Raw genomic sequence first — 22,010 nt, 5'->3', positions numbered from 1 at the left:
ATAAAAGAAGCAAAACTCAACAAATAAACAACCTAACACTACAGCTCAAAGCCCTAGAAAAAGAAGAACAGACCAACACCAAAAGTAGTAGAAGACAGGAAATAGTTAAACTCAGAGCTGAAATCAACGGAATTGAAACAAAAGAAACAATACAAAAAATTGACAAAATAAATAGTTGGTTCTTCGAAAAAATAAACAAAATTGATAAACCTTTAGCCACACTAACAAAGAGAAGACGAGAGAAAACCCAAATCACCAAAATTCAGAATGAACAAGGAAATATCACAACAGACACGATTGAAATAAAAAACATAATTAGAAGCTATTGTGAAAATCTATATTCCAACAAAATAGAAAATTTCGAAGATATCAACAAGTTTCTAGAGACCTATGAATTGCCTAAACTAAACGAGGAGGACATACACAATTTAAATAGACCAATTTCAAGTAATGAAATAGAAGAAGTCATCAAAAGCCTACCAACAAAGAAAAGTCCAGGACCAGATGGGTTCTCAGCCAAGTTCTACAAAACCTTTAAAGAAGAACTCATTCCAATACTTTTCAAAGTATTCCATGAAATAGAAGAGGAGGGAACCCTCCCAAACTCATTCTACGAAGCCAATATCACCCTGATACCTAAACCAGACAGAGACATTGAGGAAAGAAAATTTCAGACCAATATCCTTAATGAACATCGACGCAAAAATTCTAAACAAAATTTTAGCAAATCGCATACAAAAACATATTAAAAAGATAGTGCACCATGATCAAGTGGGTTTCATCCCAGGGATGCAAGGTTGGTTCAACATCAGGAAATCAATAAATGTAATTCACCATATCAACAGACTTAAAGTTAAGAATCACATGATTATTTCAATAGATGCAGAAAAAGCATTGATAAAATACAGCACCCCTTCATGCTCAAAACACTAGAAAAAATAGGGATAGTGGGAACGTTTCTTAACATTGTAAAGGCCATCTATGCTAAGCCCATGGCTAATATTATTCTTAATGGTGAAAAACTGAAAGCATTCCCCCTAAAATCTGGAACAAGGCAAGGATGCCCTCTCTCACCACTCCTATTCAATATCGTCCTTGAAACTCTAGCCAGAGCAATTAGACAGACCAAAGAAATTAAAGGGATACGAATTGGAAAAGAAGAACTCAAACTATCCCTATTTGCTGATGATATGATTATATACTTAGAGGAACCAGGAAATTCCACCAGAAAACTCTTAGAACTCATAAGTGAATTCAGTAAAGTAGCAGGATACAAGATCAATGCTCATAAATCCAATGCATTTTTATACATAAGTGATGAATCTTCAGAAAGAGAAGTTAGGAAAACTACTCCATTCACAATAGCCTCGAAAAAAATAAAATACTTGGGAATCAATCTCACAAAAGAGGTGAAAGACCTCTACAATGAGAACTACAGAACACTAAAGAAAGAAATTAAAGAACACCTTAGAAGATGGAAAGATCTCCCATGTTCCTGGATAGGCAGAATTAATATTGTCAAAATGGCCATACTACCAAAAGTGCTATACAGATTCAATGCAATTCCAATTAAAATCCCAACGATGTACCTTACAGAAGTAGAACAAGCAATCATGAAATTCATCTGGAGAATAAGAAACCCAGAATTGCTAAAGCAATCCTTCGCAGGAAAAATGAAGCAGGGGTATTGCAATACCAGAACTTCAACTGTACTACAAAGCAATAGTAACAAAAACGGCATGGTATTGGTACCAAAATAGACAGGTAGATCAATGGTACAGAATAGAGGACACGGACACAAACCCAAATAAATATAATTTTCTCATACTAGACAAAGGTGCCAAAAATATGCAATGGAGAAAAGATAGCCTCTTCAACAAATGGTGCTGGGAAAATTGGAAATCCATATGCAACAAAATGAAACTAAACCCATATCTCTCACCGTGCTCAAAACTAAACTCAAAATGGATTAAGGACCTCGGAATCAGACCAGAGACCCTGCATCTCATAGAAGAAAAAGTAGGTCCAGATCTTCAACATGTCAGCTTAGGACCAGACTTTCTCAACAGGACTCCCATAGCACAAGAAATAAAAGCAAGAATCAACAACTGGGATAGATTCAAACTAAAAAGCTTTCTCTCAGCAAAGGAAACGATCAGCAATGCGAAGAAAGAGCCTACAGAGTGGGAGAAAATCTTTGCCAATCATACTTCAGATAGAGCACTAATCTCCAGAATCTATAAAGAACTCAAAAAACTCAACACCAAGACTACAAATAACCCAATCGACAAATGGTCTAAGGAAATGAACAGACACTTCACAGAAGAAGACCTACAAACAATCAACAAACATATGGAAAAATGTTCAACATCTCTAGTAATAAGAGAAATGCAAATCAAAACCACCCTAAGATTCCATCTCACCCCAATCAGAATGGCGATTATCAAGATTACAAGCATCAACAGGTGTTGGTGAGGATGTGGGGAAAAAGGTACACTCATACATTGCTGGTGGGGTTGCAAATTAGTGCAGTCACTCTGGAAGGCAGTATGGAGATTCCTTAGAAAACTTGGAATGGAACTACCATTTGACCCAGCTATCCCACTCCTTGGCCTATACCCAAAGGACTTAAAATCAGCATACTACAGAGATACAGCCACATCAATGTTCATTGCTGCTCAATTCACCACAGCCAGATTGTGGAACCAACCTAGATGCCCTTCAGTTGATGAATGGATAAAGAAACTGTGGCATATATATACAATGGAATATTACTCAGCCATAAAGAATGATAAAATTATGGCATTTGCAGGCAAATGGATGAAATTGGAGAATATCATGCTAAGTGAGATAAGCCAATCTCAAAAAACCAAAGGAAGAATGATCTCGCTGATAAGTGGATGATGACACATAATGGGGCGTGGGAGGGGTTAGTTTTAGGGTTAGAGTGAGGGTTAGGGAGGGGGGCAAGAATGGGAGAAGGAAGGACTGTATAGAGGGAAAAGAGGGATGGGAGGTATGGGGGGAAAGGGAAAAATAACAGAATGAATCAACCAACATCACCCTATGTAAATTTATGATTACACAAATGGTATGCCTTTACTCTATGTACAAACAGAGAAACAACATGTATCCCATTTGTTTACAATAAAAAAAAAGAAAAAAAAATAAAAACCAGACAAAAATATCACAATTTTTTTAAAATGCTAGTCTTACTGATGTTGATACCAATAGTGTAAATAAAACATCAGCGGATAGAATTTAACAGTAGATTGAAAGAACAATATTTCATGATCATATAATTTTTAAACCAAGAATAGAAATGTCTATTATTAAAAATATATGCATAATCTTCACCAAAAAGAGTGGAAACTATCATTTGATTTTCTCCTTGACTGTCCTTGTCAAAATTCAATATTAATTCCTAATATCCAAAACATACTCTCTCTCTGTGGGTTTTTTTTTTTTTTTTTTTTTTTTTTTTTTTTTTTTTTTGGTACTGGGGATTTAACCAGGGGCACTTAACCACTGAACCATATCTCCAGCCCTTTTTATTTTTTATTTTGACACAGGGTCTCACAGGTTACTTTGGGCCTCACTAAGCTGCTTCTAAAGCATATTCAATAAAAATAAATTGATATTTTATTATTTTATTTTACTTTATTTTATCTTATTTTATCTTATTAATTTTGGTGCTGGAGATTGAATCCAGAGAACCTCTACCACTGAACTAGAGCCTCACTAAATTGTTGAGGCTAGTCTTGAATTTGCCATCTTCCTGCCCCAGCCTCAAGAGTCTCTAGGATCACAGGCATGCCCCACTACACCCAGCAATATTTTTTTTAAATAAGAATATTTCTCATGTTAAAAGCCAGTTCTACATCTAATGTTTACAATGTCAGAGACATTCCCATTGAGGTTAAGGAAAAGAAAAAATTGTCACTGCAAAAGTCCCATGAGGTAATTTTTCCCCCTTTTTTGTAGCACTGGGAGTTGAATCCAAGGTCTCATGCATACTAGACAAGTGCTCTACCTCTGAGCCATACCCCCAAACCCCATAAAAGTATTATTAAGGAATATGCTTCCTCTCAGACCTGTAAATACACTTATATTATTTCTGTATTTCATAATGCTTACAGTTTGTAGGAATTTCAAATACATAATCTGGTTGAGTATCTTTTATGTATACAATGCACACTATTGTGAGTCCTCACAAACTAACAATACATAGGAATCTATCCTAATTTCCTAAGGCTTAGAAAATAATTTCACTCCAATGACTGTAGAGGCTTATACTTGCATGTTTGCCCTAAGGACACAGTGTTTTTGCCTATGATGTACAAAGTTCTCAGCATCAGTACAATGAGCAATTTTAGTTTCCTCCCACCAGAAAACATTTTTTTTTTTTTTTTGACAATCGCTTTTTGAGGCATTTATCCAAAATAAAGCCAGTGTGGTCAGGGATGGGCATCTCATGAGACTCCCAGGTGTGTCTGTGCCTCTAGCACCTAGTTTCTGCAGCATGAGTTAGCTGGCCCTCCTGGAAGTACAGGAACATAAATGGTACTGGAACAGGCTATTCCAGCTGGATTTTGCAGAACAGACCCCCTTTTGTATGATGGGAGCCAAAGGAACAACCCATTGAATTTCCTAACTTCGGGGCAGTTGTTTTTCATCTTAACCATTAATAATTAAGATTTGTATCTTTATAAACTGGAAGGATTGAGTGCCTGGAGCAATCAATAACCACCTGCATATATCATTGTTCTTTGTGTTTTTAAGTGACGCATGGCCGCAGAATGCTGTTTGCTGCCAGCCCCCACCCCCTCTCCTCCCTCGCTAACTCCCTTGGCATTGCTTGGATCAGTCTTGCCTCATCGCTACCTCTGTCTGCGCAGGAGAAAAGTTATCAGTTCCAGCTCCTGCTGTGGCCCAGGTCTTTCACCACTTTGTGACTCTGCTCTGCAGGAGCTACCTAAGGAGCTGGCCAAGCATCCAAGTCTACAATGTAGAGATGCCAGGAGGGTTTTTTCTACAAAATTTTCTCTTAATTTGCTTTTGTGAATGCAGTTGGGTAAAGCAAGAACAGTCAGAAGGGGCTCAAGGCCCTGGAGTTCAAGGTCCAAGGGGTTTGGGGACCTTTGGCTCAGGGTATAGCTCAGTGGTAGAGCACTTGTCTAGCCTACAAAAAGAGTAACAATGTAATGCCTTAGCACTCACCTGCTGCAAGGAAAGTTGAGAAGTTTTGTCTAAGTGGATATCCGCTCTCTGCAGGTACTTTCCAAATTTGAAGTCTACAACACAGGCAATGTGTATTTCCAGAGAAAACTGTATGTGTTGTCCAAGGTGCTTGTGTTCAGTCAGGGTTGTGTTGTGAACTCAAATTCTGTGGGTAGTTATTATTCAGGGTACAGGAAGCGGTCAAGAGGTGCATTTTTTTCAGCTTCTTTCCTGAACTTTCCTTGTTTGTGGGATGGTTTGAAGGTGATTTAGAATACTTGGCTCTCCTTAATGCAGTCAGGTAGCGGTAGTCACAGAAACCTGACTGCCAGAGGAATTTGTGGCCTCTTTCTCCTATCCAGTCATTTTGTAATGATAATCAGATTCTATAAACTTACTGAACCTTCAGTGACCCCGAGTGTTTTCTAACTGATGGTGCAAGACAACTGAACACAATGAGCTGGAATCTTTGTGGGGAAAGCAGGTTCAAGGAAATCCCACCCAGCCTGTACATGTAGAAAGAACAGGGCCCAGTCCTGCTGACAGACAGGGAGGTCTCTGGGTCCGGTCTTTGAGCAACAGCTGAGGTGACTCATGTAATCTTTGGCCGGTGACTATGGGAAAGTAGTTCATCTTCCTTATGCCATTGTGTCCTCTTCTGAAAAATGAGGACTCCATGGATCTCCCTGTAGTGCCATTGAGAGAAGAAAGTAAGTCAGAGTTAGCATCCTGTAGCTGCTCTCTATAGGCTAAATCTAGATTACTAAACCTGAGTTTTAAGATTTATTCATTCACCCAACTACTATTTTTGTCTCATGCACTGTTCCAGGGGCTGGAGATCCAACAATCAACAACATTGACTTGAAAGTGAACGGTGTCCATCAAAAAGGCATAACATTCTTGGAAGATGGAAAACAGGAATCTCAGAATGGTGGGCAAAATCTGGGCTCACTTAGATGGAGAGTATGATGCATTTCTTTGGGTGAAACTTGGGCCAATTGTGATGCAATCATGAAGTTAAAATGAGGAATTACCTAGGAAGAATGCACGCCATCATCCCCAAGCTTTTCTCAGAATGTTAAGGACACTGTGCTCCTGGCTGTGACTAACGTGATCATTCAAACCTGACCTCCCTCCTGGTTCTGCTCCTGCATCTGAGTTATGAGTCATCAACCTTCTCTCCACCGCTGGGTCTCCCACAGAGCCCAGCTCTCAGTAAATGGTTAGCAAATTGTCATTGAGCAAAAAGAAGCAATGGCCAATGTGTATGAACAGAAAAGAAGGCAAATAGTAAACCAAATAGGGCAACAGATTAATGGGTAACTTTGGATAAGATGATCTGTGAGTGTTTTTGAGTTATTCTTGTAACATTTTCTGTAAGTTTGCAATTATTTCCAAATGAGAAGCTTGTACAAAGAAGTTATTGTATTACTCAAATAAAGAGATGACAGAATGATAGGGTTAGAAATGGTTAGTTTTGATGGTTTTTGTTGTGGTTTTTTTTAAAAGCTTTTCTATATTTCTAAGTATATCTCAGAATTTTTCTGTGGATAAACATCACCAAAAAAGTTAATTAAGTTTAAAAGAACTATTTAGATCTGATTTACAAATATTAGCAGTAGAAATAACTTAAAACCCAGACAGAAATGCTGAAGCAGACAGCCTTCTGAGATGAACTTTCTCTGCTTCCATGGATTAAACGGAATCTATCCAAGATGACATTCTTGAAGCTACTGATTCATTCCCTCCTGGCAGACATAGATGCTATAAAGTTGAAATATTATTGTCAACCCCTCTTTCTTTGGATGTGTGCTAGAATAGGACTTGTGACACTGTGGGTATAAACCAGGGCTTCTGTGTTACTGGGAAGACGTAATGTATTTACTACAGCCAAATTATCTTCTTGTAGGGGTCAAGGAAGTTGAAATCTCAAGGACTAAAATGCATAATCAGCTGGCTTCTATTTGAAGAAGTTGGATCATTACAAACTCTACCAATTATTTCCTAAAATAGAAGATAAAATACTGTATTCATTTGCCAGGGCTTCAGTAACAAAGTACTACAAATTGAAATGCGTTATCTCACAGACTGGGGGCTTGAAGTCCAAGGTCAAGGCGTTGGCAAGTTCATGTCTCCTCTGAAGGCCCTGGGGCTGGATCTGTATAGGCCCACCTCCCAGATTCTCATAGTTCCTTGACTTGTTGCAGCATACTGATAATCATTTTATGGCATTTGTTCTGTGTGAGTTTGTCTCTGTCCAAATTTCCTCTTTGTAAGGACACGGTCATGTTGGATGAGATCCCACTGTACTGACCTCATATTAATTTCATTATCTGAAAAACAAGGCCACATTCACAGGCTCTGGAGGTTAGCACTTCCACATCTTTTTTCTTCGGGGAGGATGCAATTCAATCCATCACAAATCTATTTATGAAACTGTAGATATCAGAAGACAAGTGTTACATAGTTTTTTATAAATCCCAATGTTTTGAGAAATTCCACTAATATGACCAAAGTAAAACAAAATACTCAAGAATTTTGCACTTTTTTTTTTTACTCTTTTTAGATCTTACTTTAGGAAGTTTTTTTTTTTTTTAATAAGAAAAATATTTGTGTGTTAGTGCATACTGATAATGATAAACATTATACAAGTGGATCATCTAAGATTTCTGATCCTGGAAAAATCAGGTAATACCCAAAGGTATTTTTTTTTCTCCATTTTAAGAAAACAGATTTAAATGGGAATGCAATTAGATCTTCCCTAAAACTTGGTTATCTGGGCATGCAAAAGGCCTTCTTGAGCTATAGAACTTATGGAATACAAGGATGTAGGAGGTTTCTGAGGTCAGGATTCCTCATTACCGCATTCTCAGGTGAGCAACTCATTCACAAGGGATGAAATCACATAGGAGTCTTAGAAGACAACCTCATCCATGTCACCAGCACAATACCTTGAGGAAAACACTGAGTTCCTTTCCTCAGTCATCTGGAAGCAATTGTTCATCTTAAGTAAATTCTAGTGTGGCAGTTCCCACAATGATATTGCCACTGACAGTTGTGTTCTAGGTGATTTACTGTTCAAGATCAAGTTGAAGTGCTGGGCAATTAAAGAGTTTTAAGTGGACCAAAGACATGGGAAGTTACAGCAGATGCAATGGTTTCCCTAACACCAGCTCATGCTCTGCCACCCAGAGTCCCACTAGGTTTTTCTTGAGTACAAGAGAAAGACTCCAAGTCACAGCTGTAACACCTGAGTGTGCTCACTCACCACTTTACTGCACCTATGTGGGGATTTACTTTATCTGCTTTTCAGAATTCAAATGAATGTAGAATGAAGTTGTACAAATTCCCTGGGACTGTAGGAAATAACCTTATTTCAGTTGACCATGTCCTTGGCTTCTTTCACTCTATAGATCTCCTATGTAATGAAATGGTTAAATATTATCAATATACTGGCCATTAGCTTGGAAAAAGTAGAGATCTTTAAAAATCTTTCTTTGCAGTTGACCTGAGTTGAATAACTTTCCAGAGATTTGTGTTCAACAGGGTTTCCTTCTTTCAGTCTCTGCTTTCATAAGTTACTGGGGTTCTTTTGGCTACCATCCCTGGTCCTGTTGCCAGGCAGGAGTCAGGAAACTTGATCATAAAAGTTCAGGAATGTGTGCTGATCTTTGAAAGACAAATCAACACCCTCTGCACTGCGGGGACTGAGACTCTTTTTTCAAAAGCTGTGCATGACACAATTTGTAATTTTCATATGCAGCAGGGTTCTTGGATGCCAAGTTAGAGTGGAGTGGGGAAAACTTGATGCCTTGCACAGAAAGAAGTTATACCACACACATAGCCAGAGTAATCAAGACTGTGAGGCACAGGCAGCGGCGAAGACACATACATCCACAGAACAGAACAGAGATCCCAAAAATAAACACAATGTCTCCAATCCATTTTTTGACAAAGGTTGAAACACAATTCCGTGCAGAAATGATAACTTTTTGGGCAGTGCTGTGGTTACAACTGAACATTAGAAGCAAAAGAAAAAAAAAAAAAACTATTCTGATCTACAATTTTCACCTTATATACAAAATAACTCAAAAAGTAACCCTATTAAAACGAAACAACAATCTACAGGCTGAAAGATAATATTTGCAAACCACATATTCTTCAAAGGACTAGTATCTAGGATTTATAAAGAGCTCCCAGAACTCAACAGTAAAAATATAAAAACTCCAATTAGAAAATGGACCCAAAAAATGAATAGACATTTCAGAATAGAAGATGACGTACATATGGCAAATAAACAAACAAAAAGATGTGAATGTCATTAGCCATTAGGGAAATGCAGATTAAGACTGCAATGATGTATCACTACATTAGGATGACTAAATATAAAATAGTGACACCACCAAATGCCAGAGAGGAAGTGAAGTGCATGACTCAGACCTTGCTCGGGGGACATGTAAGGTGGTGCAGCCACTGTGGAAAATAGTTTGGCAGCTTCTTACAAAGTGAGCCAGAAGTCATATCCTTGGTTGCTTTCCCCACAGAAATAAACACAGGTTCACACAAAAACCTGTGCATCTATGTCCATGTTGGTACCTCTGAACTAGGACCCTACAGATGTCTTCCACTGCCTGAGTGCTGAAGAAAACTTTATGCTGTGGAACTCTACTCAGCAATAAAGGGGAAAGAATTGTTGATACAGGCACCCACCTGGGGTAATATTCAGAGAATTATGCTGAGATCACAAAGCCCATTTGAAAGATTACACACTATAGGTATAACCGTCCTAAACTAAAATCTAAAATCTGAAACCTCTTGTTTTAAAAATTTTTCTTTTTTTTAGATAAACGTAACATATTTTGACATACTATACATACATTAACTATCAGTTATTCTAATTAGGATCATGTTCTTGTGGTTGTACATTATCTTAGTCAGCTTTTTTACTGCTATGACTAAATTACCCAACCAGCACGACTGCAGAAGAAGAGTTTATTTGAGGGCTCATGGTTTCAGAGGTCTTAGTCCAAAGAACACTGGCTCCATTTCTCCGGGCTTGAGGTGAGGCTGAACATCATGGCGGAAAAGTGTGGCAGAGGGAAGCAGCTTGCATCATCAGGAAGCAGAGATAGAGACTCCACTCCCCAGATACAAAATTTATACCCTGTAGCCACGCCCCCAATGAACCACTTCCTCCAGCCACACCCCACCTGCCTCCAGTTACCACTCAGTGAATCCCATCAGGGATTAATTCATCGATTAGGTTAAGACTCTCACAAGATTCGGTTCTCCTCTGCTTGCATTGTCACACATGTGAGTTTTTGGGGTACATCTCACATCCAACCCATAACATATAAGATGTCGAGTTTCACTGGCTGTGTGTGTTCATATGTGAACACAGGAAAGTTACGTTCAACTCATTTTACGATCTTTCAAAATCTGAAACTTCTTGAGTGAGAATATCACAAGTGGAAATTCTGTACTATGAAATTTTATTGCATAGACAAAATGACTAAGATGACTGTATAAAATCACCCTTGGCTTATGTGCATAAAGCACACATGAAGTACAAATGAATTTTGTGTTTAGACTTGGATCCCGTTCCCAAGGTATTTCATTTTGTATATGTAAACATTCCTAAATCCCAAGAAATCTGAAATCCAAGACATTTCTAGTGCCAAGCATTTCAAATAAGGGATACTTAACCTGCATAGGCTTCTATTTGCACAATATTCTTGAAATGGCAAAATCATAGAAGTTGAGAGTAGATTGTGTTTACCTAAGGTCAAGGAAAGGGAGTGGGTGAGAAAGGAGGGAGGTAAGTGTGACTAGAAAATGCAGCAAAAAGGGCTCTTACTGATGGAATGTTCTCTATCTTGACTGTGTCAGTATCAATATTCTGAACAGATATCATCCTATAGTTTTGAAAGATGTTACCAATTGAGGGAAACAAGGTAAAATGTACATAGGATTATTCTGTACAACTGCATGTGAGTCAAAGTAAAAAAAAAAATGATTAAAAAAAGTTAAGACTGTATAGCATTCAAAAATAGCATAAGTTGAAATAATATTAGCTTAAGAATTCTTTAAAAGTGCTGATGATTTCCTAGCAGACAAGCCAATGACTCTAACCAGAAATGTGTGTCACGCCGAGACGTGTTTCTGGACACCTCATTTCTCTAGTCCAGTCCACGGTTTATCTTTCCCCAATTATCTTTTATGGATGAAATGTCCACAGCAGGAAGGCATCTCAGTTCTTGAAGTAGCTATCCAGCATTGCTCTGATTTCCACCTAATGAGACTCCAGCCTCATCAGTGGGTTTGGTGACATCTGTTTCCACTTCCCTCCACATCACTACCAGATGGGGAGCAGGGAGGAGCCTGTGCCATTTTAGGTTCTATAAAGGTCAAGTCATGCTTGGCAACTCAGAAATTCTGACTTCTTTGAGATCCCAGTAATGTGTCTGTTTCAGTAACCAAATACCTCCATGGAGCACAACAGCAGGAAATATGGCGGGGAGAATGACAGGAGAAGCCAGCCAAGCCACAAGACTCGGAAGCGCTGCTTGAATTACAAACCACTCGCGCCAATGTTATGGTTGAGTGAACTCACACCTTGCTCCTTAAAAAACAACACATTTCAGCATATCTTAGCCATGAGAGGCTCACCCGCCTCTCCAATTGATATAGGAAACTGAGTCTGCTGGTTACTGGGAAGAACTGTACTGCCAGCACACATGGCCTTTATCAGTCGATCTCCACTCCCGGGTGATGGAGACTGCTGGACGGAAAGTGTAGCCCATCTGACTTATTGGCAAAACATCTGCTGTCAACAGAGTCTAATTCCTCCTACTTCTGAACCCACACTTGCCAATGGAGCTTAAAAAAATAAATAGAGACTTCTGCAGTGCAGAGCAGGGGACAATGGGCTATTTTTGGCATTTTTTATACCAGATAAGTTACTTAATTGAGTTAAGACTAGGAGGGAGTATATTTTCAAAGACTTGAGATCCTCTCCACAGGACAAAATGTCCTAATTTCATTATTAACATAACAATTTCTTAGCTCAGCACCATTTTTTTTTTTTTTTAAGGATGTGGTCATCAGTATTTGTTCTTTGGGCAAAATTCTTTCCAAAATAAAATACCTTGTATTCAAAGTAGGTCTGATTCAAGATGAGAGTGACCTTAGAAGTTAGCAGGAGGGTCATTTCCAGTCTGCCTCACAGATGCTGGATCAGAGGGGACCTTGGTAAAGTGAAGGCCAATCCTGAAGATCAAATTCCTTATGAGACTTAAACATCCTGTGTATCAGTGATATAGACTCACATTGCAATTGCCCTTGTCTCTGTTCCATTATTGAACATGCTGGAAGTTGATAAACTTTAGGAGGAAGATCTTTCCAGCAGATCAGAACAAAAGTCGCTCTCGTATTTTCAGGAGAAAACATTTTCTTCACCTTCAACAAACTCTAGACTGGGGAACGTTTCTGATGAACCTCCAGATCTGTGTTATCTCCTCCACGTGTCTGGCTAGGGCTTCTTTTTTCCAGTCTCGAGTGAGTTCAGCTGTCCTTCCCTCCTGATGTTGAACCGTACATGTTCTGTAAATTGCATGGAACAGAGAAGGCCTGGGCCCCGGAGTCCTAATCAGTGAACTTCATCTCCGTTCCATGAGGTCATCTCCCACACACTTGAGGGCACGTTCGTGTTCTCCCCAGGTGTCTTCTTTCCCTAGCTCAAGCACCCACAGTCCCCACCCTCCCCCAGCACATGGTGACCTTGGGTCACCTTGCCTGTCTGTTGGTTCCTGGTGATTCTCCTCAGGTTCTGTTTGTCCTTTTTGTGTTTCCTCAGAATGATAATTAATAGTTAATAGTGATAATTAATAATAATTAATGATAATTAATAATTAATAGTGGAGGAGTGATGATTAGGGAAAGCTCGCTCTACACTGAAGGCCAGTTGGTTCCACAGCACCCATCTTTGTTTCTGCCACCCTAATGCTGACGGAATTATGGTCAGACACCAGCTGTCAGTCAGAGATTATCTCCCAGCCTCCCTCTCAGCTCCTGTGAGTTCTCCCCATGACCTCCAGGAGAAAGAGTCCCTCCTCTGCAGGCTCTGAGGACAATGGGCACGTCCTCCTTCATGCCGTTATTCCCTGAGTATTAGTGAGGCCTGGAAGAAGTTCAGAAGCCTTGTGCGGAAGGTAGCAGAGCTAGCTTTCTAGGCACTTTCAGAGTATTCTAAGTCACTGGGTAACTTCTTTGTACTTACACCAGAAGTGAACTTCTATTCTATTTTTCTTTGGAGGACATGAGAGGTCTTTGTTATAGCAGCACAGCCTTTACCTAACATGTGACCTTTCACTGTCCACATGTGCTTGAGAATGATACATTAGTGAAGCACCAAATTATGTTATATAGTCTTTATAATGGCTTTGACTGTAAGGAACATACAATCTGATCCAAGTTAACTGAAATCAGCCGAGAATATATTGTATCACAAATTAGGAGTTCAGAGACTTAGCAGATATCAAGCTGTGTGCTTGTTTTGCTTCAGAATGGTGGGTACCCTGCTTAGGTACAAGGTGATTGTGGGTCCAGACATCATATCCATAGATAAAATGTCTGTGGAAGAAGACTCTCCCTCAGTCCTATTACACTTTATTAGGTAAGAGGAAACTTTATCAAGAAGTCCCCAAGAAGATTTTTTTCTCATACTCTTTCCTAAAGTGATCATGGGGAAATGGATTATAGGAATTAACTTAAATGGATCTTTGGGATAGTGAGAATTTAAGTATCATCCACCTGGCCACAGTGATATTGTCATGCCCTCCACTCCCACCCCTTAAATTCCGTTACTGGGCAGCGTCTTTGCTCTTCCCTTGCTCTCCATAATGGCGCTTTCATTTTGCAGTCATAAACACAATGCTTGATATTTATTACCGATGTTAGATTTTTGCATGTGAATGTTTAATTCAACACATCATTTCAGGTTGAAGGATATCTTGCTAATACTTGTGTTTCAATAGTGAATCCAAGAATATTTACCAAACACCTAATATGTTCTAAGCACTGGGGCATGAAGAAAAGAATTCCTAGAAGACCTCACAGTTCAGTAAAAAGCCATGAATAGACCTGTGTGGAGAGGTTAAACCTGAGGCCAGTTAGGCAATGCCACATAAATCAGGATGCCCAGAACTAGGCTGAGGACTTCTGGGGGAGAGTCCCCCCCAGGAAGAGGCAGCCAAAGCCAGTGAGGGACATTCATTTTGTGTTTTTTCTTTTTTCTTGTAATATCTTTATTTCATTTCATTATCAGGATAAAGCTGTCCTCCTGATACAAAGTTGGGAACATTCTCTGCTTAAGGTCTCTGGATGAGTTTGTCTAGAAATTGACACTTTTTTTTTTTTTTTTTTTTTCTTTGATACTGGGAACTGAACCTAGGAATGCTTTGCCACTGAGCTATTTTACCAGTGCTTTTTATTTTTTATTTTGAGACAGAGTCTTACTAAGTTGTTTAGGGTCTCCCTAAATTGTTGAGGCTGGCCTCAAATTTGCAATCCTCCTGCCTCTGCCTCCCAAGTCACTGGATCATAGACAGGTATGCACCACTGCACCTGAGGAAACTATGTCTTACTTAAGTGGTTGATGTAATTCACCAGTGAATAATACATCCAGGCCTGAAATTTTTTTTGTTAGAAAAATTTTAGCTGTGAATTCATCTTGTTTGGTTTGATTTGGTGCTGGGGATTGAACCCAAGTTCTTGTACATGCTAGGTAAGTGCTCTACCACTGAGCTCTACCCTCAGCCCTGTGAATTCAATTTTTTTAATAAGTATAATAAATATTCAGCATATCTATTTTTTCTTAAGTAAGCTTTGGTAATGTGCATCTTTGGGGAATTTTACCTTTTCATCTAAGTTGTGAAAGGTATAGACATAAATTTATTTGTATTTCTTTTTATCTTTCTGATATCTATAAAATATGTTATTACCTTTCTCATTCTCAATATTGGTGATTTGTGTCTCCACCCCGCACACAATTCTGAGTAGAGGTTTTCAATTTTATTGATTCTCTCAAGGAACCAGCTTTTTATTTCACAGATTTTTGCTATTTTCCCTGTTGTCTAGTACGCCGATTTCTGCTTTGATCTTTAGTATTTACTTTCTTCTGCTTAAGTTGGGTTTAATTTATTCTTTGTTTCATAGTTCTTCACATAAAAACTGAGCTCATTTGAGACCATTCTTCTTTTGCAATCTATGCATTTAGAGCTACAAATTTCTCTCAAAGTACACTTAAGCAGCACCTAAGGAGTTCAATAGGAGGTATTTTCCTTTTCATCCAGGTTGAAATACTTTCTAATTTCCCTTTTGATGTCTTCAGTGATTCATGAGATATTTAGAAGTATGTTATTTTTTTTTTTAGATTTGCATTCAGTTTTCTTTTTTTTATTATAAACAAATGGGATGCATGTTGTTTCTCTATTTGTACATGGAATCAAGGCATACCATTTGTGTAATCATACATTTACATAGGTTAATGTTGTTTGATTCATTCTGTTATTTTTTCCCTTCCCCCCCACCCCTCCCACCCCTCCCACCCCTCTTTTCCCACTATACAGTCCTTCCTTCCTCCATTCTTACCGCCCTCCTTATCCCTAATCCTAAACCTAACCCTAACCCTAACGCTAACCCCTCCCACCCCCATTATATGTCCTCATCCGCTTATCAGCGAGATCATTCGTCCTTTAGTTTTTTGAGATTGGCTTATCTCACTTAGCATGATGTTCTCCAATTTCATCCATTTGCCTGCAAATGCCATAATTTTATCATTCTTCATGGCGGAGTAATATTCCATTGTGTACATATGCCACAGTTTCTTTATCCATTCATCAACTGAAGGGCATCTAGGTTGGTTCCACAATCTGGCTATGGTGAATTGAGCAGCAATGAACATTGATGTGGCTGTATCTCTGTAGTATGCTGATTTTAAGTCCTTTGGGTATAGGCCAAGGAGTGGGATAGCTGGGTCAAATGGTGCTTCCATTCCAGGCTTTCTGAGGAATCTCCACACTGCTTTCCAGAGTGGCTGCACTAATTTGCAACCCCACCAGCAATGTATGAGTGTGCCTTTTTCCTCACATCCTCTCCAACACCTACTGTTGCTTGTGTTCTTGATAATCACCATTCTAATTGGGGTGAGATGGAATCTTAGGGTAGTTTTGATTTGCATTTCTCTTATTACTAGAGATGTTGAACATTTTTTCATATATCTGTTGATTGCTTGTATATCTTCTTCTGTGGAGTGTCTGTTCATTTCCTTAGCCCATTTGTTGATTGGATTATTTGCATTCTTGGTGTAGAGTTTTTTGAGTTCTTTATAGATTCTGGAGATTAGCGCTCTATCTGAAGTATGAGTGGCAAAGATATTCTCCCACTCTGTAGGCTCTCTCTTCACATTACTGATAGTTTCCTTTGCTGAGAGAAAGCTTTTTAGTTTGAATCTATCCCAGTTGTTGATTCTTGCTTTTATTTCTTGTGCTATGGGAGTACTGTTAAGGAAGTCTGATCCTAAGCCAACAAGTTGAAGATTTGGACCTACTTTTTCTTCTACAAGATGCAGGGTCTCTGGTCTGATTCCGAGGTCCTTGATCCATTTGAGTTGAGTTTTGTGCAGGGTGAAAGATAGGGGTTTAATTTCATTCTGTTGCATATGGTTTTCCAGTTTTCCCAGCACCATTTGTTGAAGAGGCTATCTTTTCTCCATTGCATTTTTTTGGCACCTTTGTCTAGTATGAGAAAATTGTATTTATTTGGGTTTGTGTCTGTGTCCTCTATTCTGTACCATCGATCTACCTGTCTATTTTGGTACCAATACCATGCCGTTTTTGTTACTATTGCTTTGTAATAGAGTTGAAGATCTGGTATTGCGATACCCCCTGCTTCGCTCTTTCTACTGAGGATTGCTTTAGCTATTCTGCGTTTCTTATTCTTCCAGATGAATTTCATAATTGCTCGCTCTATTTCTGTAAGGTACATCATTGGGATTTTAATTGGAATTGCATTGAATCTGTATAGCACTTTTGGTAGTATGGCCATTTTGACAATATTAATTCTGCCTATCCAAGAACATGGGAGATCTTTCCATCTTCTAAGGTTTTCTTTAATCTCTTTCTTTAGTGTTCTGTAGTTCTCATTGTAGAGGTCTTTCACCTCTTTTGTGAGTTGATTCCCAAGTATTTTATTTTTTTCGATGCTATTGTGAATGGGGTAGTTTTTCTAATTTCTCTTTCTGAAGATTCATCACTTATGTATAAAAATGCATTGGATTTATGACCATTGATCTTGTAACTTGCTACTTTACTGAATTCACTTATGAGTTCTAAAAGTTTTCTGGTGGAATTTCCAGGTTCCTCTAAATATATAATCATGTCATCAGCGAACAGGGATAGTTTGAGTTCTTCTTTTCCAATTCGTATCCCTTTAATTTCTTTGGTTTGTCTAATTGCTCTGGCTAGAGTTTCAAGGACGATGTTGAATAGAAGTGGTGAAAGAGGGTATCCCTGCCTTGTTCCAGTTTTTAGGGTGAATGCTTTCAGTTTTTCACCATTTAGAATGATATTGGCCATGGGCTTAGCATAGATGGCCTTTACAATGTTAAGGAATGTTCCCACTACCCCAATTTTTTCTAGTGTTTTGAGCATGAAGAGATGCTGTTTTTTATCGAATGCTTTTTCTGCATCTATTGAAATAATCATGTGATTCTTGACTTTAAGTCTATTGATATGGTGAAGTACATTTATTGATTTCCAGATGTTGAACCAACCTTGCATCCCTGGGATAAAACCCACTTGATTGTGGTGCACTATCTTTTTAATATATTTTTGTATGCGATTTGCTAAAATTTTGTTGAGAATTTATGCGTCGATGTTCATTAAGAATATTGGTCTGAAATTTTCTTTCCTCGATGTGTCTCTGTCTGGTTTAGGTATCAGGATGATATTGGCTTCATAGAATGAGTTTGGGAGGGGTCCCTCCTCTTCTATTTCATGGAATACTTTGAGGAGTATTGGAATGAGCTCTTTAAAGGTTTTGTAGAACTCGGCTGAGAACCCATCTGGTCCTGGACTTTTCTTTGTTGGTAGGCTTTTGATGACCTCTTCTATTTCATTGCTTGAAATTGATTTATTTAAGTTGTGTATGTCCTCCTCGTTCAGTTTACGTAATTCATATGTCTCTAGAAACTTGTTGAATTCTTCGAGGTTTTCTGTTTTGTTGGAATATAGATTTTCAAAATAGTTTCTAATTATGTTTTGTATTTCACTCGTGTCTGTTGTGATATTTTCTTGTTCATTCCGAATTTTAGTAATTTGAGTTTTCTCCCTCTTTCTCTTTGTTAGTGTGGCTAAGGGTTTATCAATTTTGTTTATTTTTTCAAAGAACCAACTATTTATTTTGTTAATTTTTCCGATTGTTTCTTTTGTTTCAATTTTGTTGATTTTGGCTCTGATTTTAACTATTTCCTGTCTTCTACTACTTTTGGTGTTGGTCTGCTCTTCTTTTTCTAGGGTTTTGAGCTGTAGTGTTAAATCGTTTATTTGATGATTTCTACTTCTTTTGTTGAATGCGCCCATGAAATAAATCTTCCTCTAAGTACTGCTTTCATAGTGTCCCAGAGATTTTGATATGATGTGTCTTTGTTCTCGTTTACTTCTAAGAATTTTTTAATTTCCCTCCTGATGTCTTCTGTTATCCATTCATCATATAATAGTGTAGAAGTATGTTATTTAATTTGTATGTATTTGACGATTTTCCAGATGTCCTTATGTAACTGATTTCTAATTTTATTCTGCTATGGATAGAGGACATACTTCCTATAGCTTGAATCCTTTGAAAATTATTGAGGCCTGTTTTAGTGGCCCAAAATATACAAAACTTTATAAATGTTTTATTTGCACGTGAATGTGTGTTCCACTGTTGTTGAGGGAGATGACAAATGTCATCTTAGTCAAGCTGGTTCACAGCATTGTTCAAGTCTGTGAGACACTGCAGGGTGTCTGTTTTTCTTGCACTTCTATGGGTTTTGGCTTCACACCAACCTTATCTTCATTCTCTGTATGTAGAGTGTTTTTTTGTTTTTTTTTTTTGTTTTTTTGCTGTTCTTCATATTTTCTCTTTATCCCTGGTTTCAGGCAATTTGATTACAACATGCCTCTGTGTGGTTGTCTTCACGTTTATGATGTTTGGCTCTAACTGAGTTCCTTGGAAATGGGTTTTACAGTTTTTGTCAAGACTGGAAATGTCTTGGCTACTTTTAAGTATTTTCTGGAAACCCCCTTCCCCCACACACTCTTCTTGACCTCAACTATATGAGACCTCTTGAGGTTTTTATGCAACTTACTGGTATTCCTTTCATTTAAAACAATCTTTTCCATCTCTTTTTGTTTCATTTTAAATATTTTAAATTGCTACATCCTCAAGTTCACTGGGCTTCTGTTGCAATGTTTAATCTTTCCTGAATCCTAAGAAGCATATTTCTTTTCTCAACCACCGTAGTTTTCTTCTCTAAAACTTCCATTTGTTTTTTTAGGTTTTTTAAAAGATACATCTTCCATATCACTACTTAACTTTTTTTTTCACCACTTGGAGTTTTTGGATAAAGACACTATAGTCAAAATTCCTTTAATGTCTCCATTGGTGCCAGTGCTGAGATGCTTGCTTTCTTTCTTTCTTTCTTTCTTTCTTTCTTTCTTTCTTTCTTTCTTTGATTGACTGATTTTTCTCTTTATTATGGGTCATAATTTTCTGCTTTTTTTAACTACATGGCATATAGTGTACTGAATGCCAGACTTGTGGACTTACCTTGTAGACTCTTGGATGCTTTTGCATTCCAGTAAATATTCATGACCTTTGTTCTGGGATGCAGCTAAGTCACTTGGAAACAGTTTAAACCATTTGACTCTTGCTTTCGCCATGTGTTGGATGGTCTTGGACAGCTTTACTGGAGGGTTAATTATTCCCGCTATAGAGGCAAGACCTTTCTGAGTCTTCCATCTGATGCCTCCTAGGTTTGGGTGTTTTCTTTCTGGCCTGTCTGAGCTCCAGACTCCATTCTCATCCTCTTAGTTTGCTCTTCTAGTCTTTGGCACTTTCCTCCCCAGCATTTGCCAATCCACTCTGATGAGTGCCGTGGGGAACAGGTCTATGGAGTTTCCTCTCTGTCACTCTCTCTGCAATCCCTAGCTGCCTTGGACTATGCAGCTCTCAGCTCCATGTCTACATTCCAAGGGTCTGCTGAACTTGGCCTTGGCTCCCCACTCTGTGCCACATCCTGGAAATTCTTTCACGCAGTAAACCAGGGCCAATATACAGATCATCTTGTCTGCTGACTCTCAGGGATGACTGGTCTTTATACTATTATTTCATATATTTTTCTGTTCTTTTTTGTTGTTGTTTCTGATGATTCAGGAAGGAAGAAGGTAAATCTGATCTCATGTCCATCTTGTCCGGAAGCAGTTTATTCAATAGTAATGATCTCTCCATTCCACTCCTAGGGAATTACTAAGATAAATTGAAGTACATGACAATGCAAAGATTTGTACATGAATGCAGCTTTATTTGTAATAGCTCCAAACTGCAAACAATACAAATGTCCTTTGATAGGTAAACAAACCAATAAACAGTATTTCATTGTGTGGACACAATGTTTCACAGCAAAAAGAAATGAAATCTTAAAATGCATTCTACTATCATGTATAACTAGTTAGAACAAAGAAAAGAAAAAAGAAATGTACTCTTGAAATGCAGTCACATTGGAAGAACCTCACAAAACTTAGTGCTGGGTGAAGGAAGCTAGGCCTAAAGAGATACCAAGGAAATGGTGCCATTCACAGACAATTCTGGGAAAAGAAAGCTGATGTAAAGAGACAGAAAACAGATCCACGATTGTCTGGGGCTGGACGTGTGGCTGGGTTCAGGAGGAAGGGATCTCAAAGAGGCACAAAGACCTATTGGGGTTGATGGAGATGAACCCTTTCTTGATTATGGGATGGTTTCATATATGTGTACATATTGAATTGTGCACCTTAAGTACCAAATATATTTCAATCAAGCTGTTGAAAAAGTGATCCTTATAGCTTGGGGGATGTCACCCCTATTCCTTTGTTTGTTTGGAGTACTAGAGAATAAACTCAAGGGTGCTTAAACGCTGAGCCACATTCCCAGAGACAGGGTATTATTAGGTTGCTTACAGCCTTGCTAAGTTGCTGAGGCTGGCTCTGAACCTGCAATCCTGCTGCCTCAGTCTCCGAGATACTGGAATTGAGGCTTGGGCCACCCTGCCCAGCCACCCCTATTCCTAATCCAGAGACTTACATCTGTCTCCAAGGGAGAATCAGAGCCATAAGGCAAAGCTAGAAGAGCAGCCATGAGATCCACGGCTCTGTTCAGGTCCTAGATACCTTCTCTCCATCACATGTGGCTAGTGAACTGTGGAGGGATCTTGTGAGCAGTGTTTCCCCAGGCCTGATCTAACATCTCAGTTACTCACCCATCCTGTTATTGTCTGGGGGAGAAGTAAATAAACTGTGAGATCAGGCAGAATGCACTGGGTCTTTGACAATGATTGTTAACTGCCCTCCTGAGTGATTTCTGTAGTTTCCTCTCCCAACAGCCACAAGAGAGGCTTCTCCTCTGCACAGTGGCTCATCCTGGGGTCTCTCTTTTATGTCTTGGCCAGTGTGTGACAAATTGTTATTTATCTTACTATTGATTCACATTTCTTT

At 38.7% G+C, this 22,010-nt stretch overlaps 1 protein-coding gene across 1 annotated transcript in view; it reads left to right on the top strand.

Annotated features, from left to right (window-relative positions):
• Positions 1-6,621, top strand: part of Pkd1l1 (polycystin 1 like 1, transient receptor potential channel interacting) — a 141,763-nt gene extending 135,142 nt beyond the window's left edge. The window contains exon 55 of the mRNA XM_047562147.1: positions 6,050-6,621. Within this exon, the coding sequence (XP_047418103.1) occupies positions 6,050-6,085 (36 nt within the window). The 3' untranslated portion in view covers positions 6,086-6,621. The remainder of the gene's footprint in view (positions 1-6,049) is intronic.
• Positions 6,622-22,010: the final 15,389 nt, after the last annotated feature.

This window comes from Sciurus carolinensis, chromosome 8 (assembly GCF_902686445.1).
Source record: "Sciurus carolinensis chromosome 8, mSciCar1.2, whole genome shotgun sequence".
NCBI classification, from domain to species: domain Eukaryota; kingdom Metazoa; phylum Chordata; class Mammalia; order Rodentia; family Sciuridae; genus Sciurus; species Sciurus carolinensis.
Note: the sequence above shows the minus strand (reverse complement) of the source record. Positions and strands in the feature narration are given on the sequence as shown.